Here is an 11687-nt window from a genome sequence, read left to right on the forward strand (position 1 = left end):
TGGAATGAGGTGTTCCAATCAATGAGATGAGATTGGAGGTGTGGGTTGTAGAGGTGCACTGCCCTATTAAAAAAAAAGACACAGTCAGGTTACTGACCGATCCAGTTGTTCTCAAGAAAGATCTGTTTATGTGCACCATGCTTTGATCAAAACAACTTTCAGAGGACTTTAAAAGAATTTTAGAGACACATGAAGCTAGAAAAGGCTACAAAAACATTTCTAAGGACCTGAGTGTTCATCAGTCCACAGTAAGAGAAAATGTCTACAAATGGAAGAAATTTAGTACCGTTGTTACTCTCCATAGGTGTGTGCATTGTGCAAAGATCACACCAAGAGCACAACGTGCAATGCGGAAGGAACTGAAAAAGAACCCGGGGTAACTGCAGTAGACCTGCAGAAATTTCTAGAACTTACAAGAGTCTCTGTTCATATGTCCACTATAAGAAAAACACTGAACAAGAATGCTGTTCATGGAAGGACACCACGGAGGAAACCACTGCTCTCTTTATATACAAAAAAAAATTGCTCCACATCTCAAGTTTGCAAAAAATCACCTGGATGTTCCACAGCACTCTGGAACAATGTTCTGTGGCCAGATGAGATAAAAGTTTAACTTTTTGGCAAAAATGTACATGCTGTGTTTGGAAGAAAAAAGGCACTGCATCCCAACACCAAAGCCTCATCCCAACAGTGAAGCATGGTGGAAGGAGCATCATGGTTTGGGGCTTCTTTGCTACCTCAGGGTCTGGACAGTTTGCAGTTGTTGAGGGGAACAATGAATTCAAAATTGTATTGAGACATTTTACAGGAAAATGTCAGAGTAGCGGTCTGTCACCTGAAGCTTAATAGAAGTTGGATGACGCAACAAGACAATGATCTGAAACACAAGAATAAATCAACAACAGAATGGTTTAAAGAGAAGAAAAATCATGTTTTGTAATGGCCGAGTCAGAGTCCAGACCTTAACCCAACTGAGATGCTGTGGCATGACCTAAAGAGGGCTGTTGGTGCAAGGTATCTTAGAAATATTGATGAAGCAGTTTTGTGTGGAGGAATGGTCTAAGGTTCCTCCTCGCTGTTGTGCAAGTCTGATCAGCTGTACTGAAAATGTTTGGTGGTGGTTATTGCTGCTAAAGGAGGTTCTACCAGTTATTAAATACAAGGGTTCACATGCTTTTTCCAGCCTTGGCTGTGAATGATTAAGCAATGTGTTCAATAAAGACAAGAAAAGTATACTTGTATGTGTGTTGTTAGTTTAAGCAGATAGTGTTTGTCTATTATTGTGACTTCGGTGAAGATCAGACTGTGTTTTCTAAATAATGCAGAAAGCCAGGTCATTGGAAAGGATTCACAAACTTTTTCTTGCAACTGTATTTCCAAATCTGATGAAAACTCTTTAATCTTAATCACTAACTCTGTTTCCCTCTGGACAGAAACTTCTTGTTTTGCTCAGTGATTTTAGCATTTTTATTTCTATTTATATTTATAATATGTTTACAGAAGTATCTGCAGTAATAATTTACATGATGAAAGGAGGCATTACTGGGGAGGCTTGAGTGGGAATATTTGAATTATAGCCTGCAGTGCTTTATTCTCTATGCAGAAGTTTATTATTTCCATGAATCTCTTGTAGTCTAATGCTGCTACTTGTTTCCCCAATAGGTCTGTGGTCGTGCTTTGATGTTAAAGTATCAGAACCAGTTTTGGAAAATGATCCTACTGCTCATGAATGAATATTTCTCCAGGTAAGGGTCTAGTGATGGTTGTGGATGTTTACCACCAGCATGCCTTTCATGTGATGGACAAAGATGAGCCTACTATCTTTATGAGGAGCACAGTTAAAGTTTGATTTCTTAATCTAGCAAGAAAACAGAATTTGCTGTACTATACACAAAATGCTGGAGGAACCCAGCAGGTCAGGCAGCATCTGTGGAAATGAATAAACATTTGACAATTCAGGCCAAGACCCTTCATTAGGACTGAAAAGGAAGGGAGGTGATTGTTTATTCATTGGGGCATCTTTCCCCTTAATTTCTGCTCTTGATGAAGGCTTTTGGCCTGAAACATCGACTGTTTATGCATTTCCATAGAGGCTGAGTTGCTCTGGATTTTCTGCATCTGCAGAATCTCTTGTGTTCATGACTTGCTGCATTATACTTGTTTTCATGATCTACAAGTATGCTAAAATGTTTTGCTGTTTTTTTTTGAGTAGTCATCTTGTAAAGGAAGAAGCTGCAACTTTGTGTAATACCTGTCAAAAACTGCAATAGAGAAAGTTGCGGGAATGGATGATTTGCCCCCTTGTGGGCTACTTCCCACTCATTTGATAAAAGATCAGCCACAGTTGCAGGTGCCATTTTCTCAGAACACCACAATGGTTTCCCAGTCTAATTCTGTTACTCAGTTCCCCAAAAACTCTACAACAAAATTTTACCACTAGAAGTAATTAATAATTTTAAATGTTGGGTGACAGGTAAGTATTGACAGAATGATTGTACAAAGGCTCTTACTTTCCCAAAGAGTGGTCGTGCACTTTCATCAGTGAAGCACTCCCACACTGGAATGTCATTTGCTTTGTTTATTTCAAGTATCAGGAATGGAAATTCATCAAACCTACATCAAACAATGTAATAAATATTAGAACTTGAGTATTGTGAGGTAGCTGGAGCTTGGGCTATAAACCAAGCTATAAACTTGGAGCTGGATATTGGTTAACACTTGCACCTTGTCAAAAACACTTCATTGTGGATACTAAATATTCCACTAAAATAGATGCTCTTATCATACTGTCACTGACTGCCAGATACCACTTTGAAATGACATGTATCAGTTGCAATTTTATAAATTGTTTCCTCATTTTGTGGGTATTGTCACGTGAACATAGTCACCTGAGAGATGTAGCTGGTAGATACTGAGCCATCTCTTTATTCAACAAAATGAGACACACAGGAGGCATCATGTTGCGATCCTTTCAGAGAAAGAGGTCTGCTCAACCCAACATTACATATGCTAAAGATCATAGAACAATTCTATGTTTACATTGTATCTGCAATGCTTTCTTTGAATTACGTATAAATTTCACACCTTCTTTGCACCCACATTACATGAATTTTAAATCAGCACGGTCTGGTCTTCCAACTAGCTGTGTTTCATGGCTCTTAGGAACCTATTGTTTAGAGTTGCATTTTAAATTTAATCTACCGTCCATATTCAGATCTGAAGATTGGTAGCTAAAGTTAATTGCTGAAGTTAATATCTTGCTATACACCTTAAGTCCAGAATATGTTCTAACTAGTGTCACTAATAGGGTAGCATTTCTGACGTACTCGTTTGCTTGTGAGACGGTGGTGATGAGCTGCAACCTTCTATTATTGCAGTTTGTGGGCTGAAATTACACATTTGTAGAAATGTGTACTTTAGAAGGAAGCCTTTTGGTCTATGGCCATGGCAACCAAAAATGGACTTCAGGTTAATCCTTCTTCTCATTTCTTGGTTTATAGCCCTGCGAGTTATGGGTCTTCAGATGTTCATTCAGGAACATTATAAATGTGATAAAGGTTTCTGGCCCCATTGACATTTCAAACAGTGAATTCTAGACCCTGATGGTTGATTCAGCTTACTCTAATTCCTCTACCAGGATCATAATGGGAGATGTTGGGAGGCCACCATTAAGGGGTCACCATCTCTGAACTATTATGCGTTTAAGACTTGGGTGGGAAATTTCTTCATTTAGAGCAATTTTTAGGATTCGGAATTTTACGGAGTCATCGATGTTTAGGCAAAGAGTATATTTAAACCAATTGAAATATTTTGTGGTTAGCTAGTATGTAGGAAATCCTGTAGCTGGTTTATACATGGAAAGGTTCATCCCTAAACAGTAAAGTAATATTGGTCTTTTCAGTGACTTTAGTTGAAGGTGATGGGCCAAAGCACCGGAGTTTCCTAGCTGGTGAAAATAAGTGCATTGGGGTTTGCAAAGACCAATTGAGAAGCTAAAAAGGATCTAGTTCCCCTTCTCATTTGAAAGGTAATACCTCTGACACCAATATGATTGGCAATGTACAGGGAATGTGATTCTGGATAGCATATTCGTGTGTAATTTGAATCGATAACCTTAATCAAGATGAATGTTACTCTTTATGTATCTTGTCAACATTTCTACTTGAACCAAAACCCATATAATCAAATTATCTGGTATTTTAACTCATTTGTGTTTGAGTTGTTTTTACATATACATCACAACATATCAGATTTCTCACATTTTCTTCCATTTGAAAATCTATCTTGATACAAATCTTTCACCTGTGCTAATATAGTTCTAATTTTGATTCATTCCATCAATGCAAACTTATTTTTGCCTTTTGATTTTCATCTTCATTTAAAAACTTATGATTTCCAGTAACAATCTGGGAGGCTTGAGTACTGGCGAGTTTTATATTAGCACCACTGTCTGGGAGTTCTAATCTTTTCCCAAGTGAGGTCATTTACACTCTTGGGAATCGGACCATTAAAAAGTTCAGAAGTTCAATGTAGAATTTATTATCAGAATGCATGCATGTCATCATATGCAGCCCTGAGTTTCTTTTTCTGTGGGCATACTTAGCAAATCTATAGAACAGTAACTGTAAACAGGATCAATGGACAACAAGCTGTGCAAGTGTAGATATAAGTAAATTGCAATAAATAATGAGTGTGAAATAACAAGATAAGAGTCCGTAAATGAGTGTAGTTATCTCTTTTGTTTACGAGCCTGATGTTTGAGGGCTAGTAACTGTTCTTGAACCTGGTGATGTGAGTCCTGAGGCACTTGTACTTTCTACCTGATGCAGCAGTGAGAAATGAGCATTGCCTGGGTGGTGAGGATTTTTGATCCCGGATGCTGCTTTTCTATGACAACGTTTCATGTAGATGTGCTCAATGGTTGGAAGGGTTTTACCCGTGATGTACTGGGCCAAATCCACTACCTTTTGTACAGTTAAGGGTATTGGTGTTCCCATGCCAGGTCGTAATGCAGCCAATCAGTATACTTTCCACCACACATCTATAGAAGTTTGCCAAGTTTTTCGATGACGTGGAATCTCCGCAGACTCCTGAGGAAGTAGAGGTGCTGTTGTGCTTTCTTCACAATTATATTTGTATGATAGGTCCAGGACAGTTACTCTGAGATAGTGACACTTTGGAATTTTAAAATTACTGACCCTCTACACCTCTGATGATCATTGGCTCATAGACCTCTGGTTTTTCTCTCTCCTGAAGTCTATAATGAGTTCCTTGGTCTTATTGACATTGAGTGAGATGTTGTTATTAGACCACTCAGCCAGATTTTCAATCTCCCTCCTATATGATGATTCATCACCATCTCTGACACAGCCCACTGCTGTGGTGTCGTCAGCAAGCTTGTATCTGGTGTTGGAGCTGAACTTGGGTGTATTTATTGCTCAACCAAAATTGCTTAAAAAAAAATAGATAAAGGCATTATTCCATTGCTTGTTTCTAGGATGTTTTTGTGTGGAAATAAAGTGCTATATTTCATACATTTTTAGTAAACTAAAGATTTTAATGATCTTTGGGGTGAACTGAGATTATAAAAGATCTGTGGGTGTATGTATTTTTAAAAATACAACAGATCTAAATAAAATAAAATAAATTACTTTTTAATGTTATTTTTCTCACAGGATTGAAGCTGTTACAGGCAATGGCCAAGTTGGGGCTGTGATCCGGTTACGACAGTTCCTAGAGGTAAACCCTCATATCTCTGTGCTATGTTTTCCCAGTTCAAACTACCCTATGATTTTCTGGGCCTTTTCCAATCAGCATACATTTATAGTTTAAAAAATTGCTTTTGCCATATAAGCATTTTGAATATACACTTGCCAGCAAAAGGTAAATAGAAGTAACAACTTCCAGTTAATATAACTTCTTTGGAGAAAAGTGTCCCTAAGGACTTTGAAGGAGTATTTCTACCAAAATTTAAAGCAAGGAAGTTCGGAGGCGTTTAATTTCAGAGCTTAATAGCTTGGCATCCTAAGACACACAAGGGAGTGATCAGAGAGACTAAGTAACATAGCAGTTAGCACAATGCTTTTTTAGCTTGGGGTGTCAGAGTTCAGAGTTCAATTCAGGCACCATCTGTAATGAGCTTGTATGTTCTCCCCATGACCCAGTGGATTTCCTCCCACAGTCCAAGACTTAGTCCAAGTAGGTGAATTGATCATTGTAAATTGTCCTGTGACGAGGCTAGGATCATATAAGTGAATTGTTGGGTGGTGTGGCTTATTGGCCTGTCCGGTGCTGTATCTCTAAACAAATTAAAAAATAAAAAAAACAGGATATCTGTGGAATCTACTTGATGTGAGTTGTCAATCTTGTATGTTATTGATGAAGAATGTCTGGTATATAAAGCTCTTTTTTCAAGAACTATATTAAATTAAGGTACCAGAAGTTTACAGATAATACTTTACATTGCAATGATTAGCCCAATCTGCTTTCATTGTTGGATCAATGCAAAGGAACAGATATTTTTCCTCTTCTTGTTTTGTGCTACATTTGCTCAGTGAAAATATGCCGGTTTTATTTAGTGCCTTTCTTGGCTTTATAATCCAAACCACTCATAGCCAATAAAATGCATTAGAAAAGCAGAAATTTTGCTGCCATTAATACTGATGAAAAACAATGATCATTTTCTGTAAGGTCTGTACAGGACACTGCAAAACTCTTGTTTTGTGATCTTTCTTTAGTTATACTTGTACCTTAGAGTGGCTAAAACTGATTGTATATAAGCAAGGAAGGAAATTATTTAGCTGTCTTTACTAAATCTCTCATGTAATGTTGCCTCTGACTTTTATCCAGTTTGTATCATATTTATAATTTCTAATGACAGAAATTTTGCCTTTCAAATTTCTGCTGGTTCCCCTTATTTTCCAGAAACCTGTTCTCTCCTTTCCTATCACCCCTCTCCCACTTCCAATTAACCTACCAGTCAGTACTGATATGCATGCAAAAAAGACAGAGCATCTAAAAGAAACTTTACGTGGTCATGGTAGGAAGGACCAGAGGTCATGATTGAATCTAGATAGTGAGGCAGCAACAGCAGCTCCTGAACATAGTTTGTTGGTGTGATTACCCAAATCTTGTTCAAGCTCCAGCTCCGAGTTTGCTGAATCTGGATATTGTGTGTTCTTATGTTGCAGCCCTGCTGTCAATTTCTGGGCTCTCGGCAAAGCGAGGTTGCAGACCTAGTGCAGGCAAATGGGGTTAGTGCAGATGGGCAGAAAAGGTCTACGAGGATATGGTAGGCAGAAGGGAGTGTTTCTGTGCTGTTCAACACTATTTCTAAATGTCTTATTTCTCCTGTCTGCATTACAGAAATGCTTGAAACAAAAAGATTTTCCTTTACCGAAAGGTTACCTACAGCCTGCATTCTGGAAGTCATGAACAATGCAAAGGGCTGGATCAACAAGCCACGGGAATTTGATTTGTTTTAGTTTAAAACACTTTCTATTTTAATTTTAATATATTAACATTATTTTTGATGTTTAACTTAAGTGATTGGTAGATTTAAAAAAAAACCATTTTTACTTGATTTGTCACTTCTGATGTTACCTCATTGCTTGTATTGTTCTTAATGTTCAAAATTTTGTAGTCCACTGAATGATAGTAAGTGACAAGAGGGCAAGCAGTGTTTGTGGAACAGTATTATAATTGACGTTTAGTGATAGCGTTGATTATGTAACGTGACATGAAATCATGTGGTTATTATAGTATGAAATATCAGCACCCACTTTACTCATAGATTGCATCAAGTGTAGAATTTAAGGAGAGGTACAGTAAATGTTTCATGAAAGTATTGACAGGTTGTGGGAATCATTTCCTTTAAGGTGCTGCATATTAATTTTCCAAAAAGCTATGTGGTATCTTGTGCAATAATACATGAATGATTTCATTGTTTATGTGAATGTTTAAGTAACATGACTGCCTGAGATTTAGTGAATTTTTTATTGGTTCATTTTTGAAGGCAACATTTTTAAATACTGTTTTGCAAACTTTTTGTGTTTTCCATTAGCTCTTGAAAGGTGGGGAGAGCTGTTTTACATTAATCTTCCAATCTTCCCCCAAAAACATTCGTCCTTTAAAGCAAGGATATCCAATCCTTTTTATGCCATGAGGCCTTGCCATTAACAGAGGGTCTGTGGACCCTGGGTCAGGAACCCCCTCCTTAAAGGAAAATAGTTATTTAATGACTTTATTGTATCTATACTCTCTTCTGGAAAGTATTTTTTGGCACGGTGGCAGATGGGGATGAGGAGCTTTTTCTGCTCCTCCAACGACATTTTTTTAAACACTTTTGAAGTTGTGTCACTTCGGGTATAACATGAGGGACGATCAATCTTGCATTTAAATGAAACTTTTAGGAAGTGTCTTGCAAATGAGAAAGGATTTCGTCCATCTGGTTTGTGGCACTGTGCTCACATAAGCTGACTTTGTGGAGCACACTGGCACAAACCAGATGAATGAAATGATAAGTTAATATTATCACTGATTATTCTTCAATTTCTTTTTACCCTAATGCATACTGAATGAAACTTTAGCAGATGTAGCTGTCAATACTGAACTTCTGATTGCATAGAATTTGTCACAAATCAAAAGACTATTTGGCTCATCTAGTCCAAGCTTTGTATGTTTTACCTGAGTGTCCTCGCTTTCTACTTCACCTTGTCCATCTGCATCCTGTTCTTTGTTTCTTAAATGTATTAATGACTGACTTGACTTTGAGATCCCCAGTTTTGGATTCTTTCTCAACAAGCAGTATAGTCTTCTACCTTTCCTTTTCATAACCATTTATAATTTTAAAGATCTCTATCTCTTCCAAGTTAATAATATTTTAGTTAAAATTATTTTTTAACTAGATCATTTTAAAGATTTAAATAGAGATACATTTTTGCATTTTTGAGTAGTGGAAACTGAGATTAACTAGATCTTAAAAAAAAATGGAAAGTAGCCATGTGATACCAGTCTCTATTTCTTCAATTCAAGGAAAATAGTTTTGAAAATGTTGCTGTATGAGGAAATACTGTACCTGACTTCCATTCATAAATAAATGTCAAATGAGAATATGCTATCCCACTTGATTTCATTCATAGTGCTTTGTCATATTGAATGTGTTATTTTTGTCAAGAAAAAGTTACCTTCCTAAAATGCACAATTTATGTATTTTTTTTCTTAGAATTGTTGACTTGCATCTTTATAATTCAATATGAATTAATGAACTTTTGTCCTATATGCAAGATTCAATAAGTACTACTTTTCATGTAACAATGTTAGTAGAGCAAAATTATTCCCAGATGTATAACAAATATTATTAAGCAGATAATTGATACTGTGGAAGTACTGGGGCAGTACCAGAAGTTTGGTTTAAATACTTAGGGTTTTAATGAGATGGAGAGTTAAGGGAAAAAAATTAAAAGCTTGAATGAAGGAGAGATTTCAATATAAGATGGCTGAATAGGCGAAAGCTTGAAGCGTGCCGATAAATCTGAGGAGCTGTAGAAGATTGTACAGATGGGAAGGGGTGAAACCTGAAAACAAGGTTGAGTTTTAAAGTTAATGCTTTTTATATAATTGAAATAGAATGGTTGACCAATAATTAGAATGATGCAATTTGGATTATATGTAGCAGACCTGTCTGATGGAAAGCAGTTGGGAAGTTGGGCAGGAGTATATTGAAACATTCACGTGTGAAGGTAATAAGGGTTTTGATAGTTGATGAGCTCAAATGGGAAGAGTTAGATAATGCAGAGTTAGAAAATAGAACAGTCCAAAACTGACTCACAAAGAAAGTCCAAACTCATCTTTGTCAGGACTGAAGCTAAGGTTGAGTAGTTTGCTCTACTTTCAGAAAGTTGCCAGTGAGTTGGTAAGTGGAGAATGGTGGTGTGACAAGTGCTTTTCCTTCCCCCTAATTTTCTTGTTGGAAGAAACTTCTGCAGATCCAGCCCTACACAGGTCAAGACAGTCTGACAATAGAAATTGTGATTTGTTAAACCTGGGTATTAAATGCATGTTTGTGGCGGGTGCTGTGTTTTGGGATGATGTTGCTGAGAGGAAGCAAATTGACAGTAAGGACGTGTTTAAAGGTAAAATTAAGGGAAAGAGCAGTAGCAGCAAGTATTTTCTGGCTCTAGATAAGAATGGTGCAGGCATAGATCATCCTGTTCTGTTGACATGTAGGGTGGATGATGTAATCAACTGTGCCAAGCTGCAGGCAGGTTAAGAAGGACAAGAAGGGAGATCCTCTGGTCTTTTCCAGAGAGTACAAAACACTGTTGACTCCATCCACCTTTTTACTTTGGAGAATGAGAAATATCAACTGAGTTCCAGCTGATCACCACTTCAAGACCTTTGTAAATTGCATGTTAATTTGTGGCAAATGACTGTTAATTGCATCTCAAACAAGAGAAAATCTGCAGATGCTAGAAATCCAAGCAACACACAAAATGCTGGAGGGACTCAGCAGGTCAGGCAGCATCTGTGGAAAAAAGTACAGTCAATGTCTTTGCCTGAAACGTCGACTGTACTTTTTTTCCATAGATGCTGCCTGGCCTGACGAGTTCCACCAGCATTTTGTGTGTTGTTAATTGCATCTGGAGGTTTGTAATCTCATTTATTTAAACATTCAGCATTTTGATCACTATATCAGAATAAGGTTTTTTTTTATTGCTGGCATATGTTGTGAAATTTGTTGTTTTGTGACAGTAGTACATTGCAATACATAATAAAAAAATTAAGGGAAAAATAGTATGATAGTGTTCATGGATTGATTCATTGTCCATTCAGAAATTTGATGTTGGGGGAAGAAGTTGTTTCTATAATATTGAGTGTGTGTCTTAGGTTCCTGTACCACCACCTTGTTGGTGGCAATGAGAAGAGGGCATGTCCTGGGTGATGAGGGTCCTTAATGGTGGATGCTGCCTTTTAGAGGCATCACCTTTTGATTTAAATGCTGTACTTTAAACATCTTAGAACAAATCAATTAGAGTCTGTGAGTTTAAGTAAGGAAAGGACATACAAAGAGCCTGGTATATATCAGTTATTGCAAATGATCTGAAACAAATGAAGCAGTGAATGAAAGGTAAGCAAGTTACTTGCTAATCAAGAGTCCATAAATTGAACTCAACTAGGATTTGTAGAGTATTTTAATTGTAGTTTACCTTCTGATCAGTTGGGTATAGAGAATGTTCAGCTGAGCCAGCAAACTAGAAATTTTTAGATTAATTTCTTCATTTTTCATTGAAAGAGTTGATTTAGTTGACCCATAAACAATATTTTAATGGATACTTTTATATATTAAAAAAAAAGCAGCAACCATGTTTAACCTCTATTTTAGAGGTTAAAAGTACTTGAAAGGCAATAAATAATTTCAGGTTATGTTATTAATGATTTTAGAAGGACTCATCCATATAAGTACAGTTTACTTTGAAATAAAAATGCATTTTTTATCTAAGCAATACACATGAAAGTTGCTGGTGAACGCAGCAGGCCAGGCAGCATCTCTAGGATGAGGTACAGTCGACGTTTCAGGCCGAGAGCCTTCGTCAGGACTAACTGAAGGAAGAGTTAGTAAGAGATTTGAAGGTGGGAGGGGGAGATCCAAAATGATAGGAGAAGACAGGAGGGGGAGGGATGGAGCC

At 37.1% G+C, this 11687-nt stretch overlaps 1 protein-coding gene across 2 annotated transcripts in view; it reads left to right on the plus strand.

Moving 5' to 3' along the window:
* Window positions 1-10781, plus strand: part of gle1 (GLE1 RNA export mediator) — a 52805-nt gene extending 42024 nt beyond the window's left edge. For both annotated transcript variants that reach the window (XM_063073661.1, XM_063073662.1), the window contains exons 14-16: window positions 1663-1745; window positions 5676-5739; window positions 7366-10781. In XM_063073661.1, coding sequence (XP_062929731.1) covers window positions 1663-1745; window positions 5676-5739; window positions 7366-7434 — 216 coding nt within the window. In that variant the 3' untranslated portion in view covers window positions 7435-10781. The remainder of the gene's footprint in view (window positions 1-1662; window positions 1746-5675; window positions 5740-7365) is intronic.
* Window positions 10782-11687: the final 906 nt, after the last annotated feature.

Source organism: Mobula hypostoma, chromosome 21, assembly GCF_963921235.1.
Source record: "Mobula hypostoma chromosome 21, sMobHyp1.1, whole genome shotgun sequence".
NCBI lineage: Eukaryota > Metazoa > Chordata > Chondrichthyes > Myliobatiformes > Myliobatidae > Mobula > Mobula hypostoma.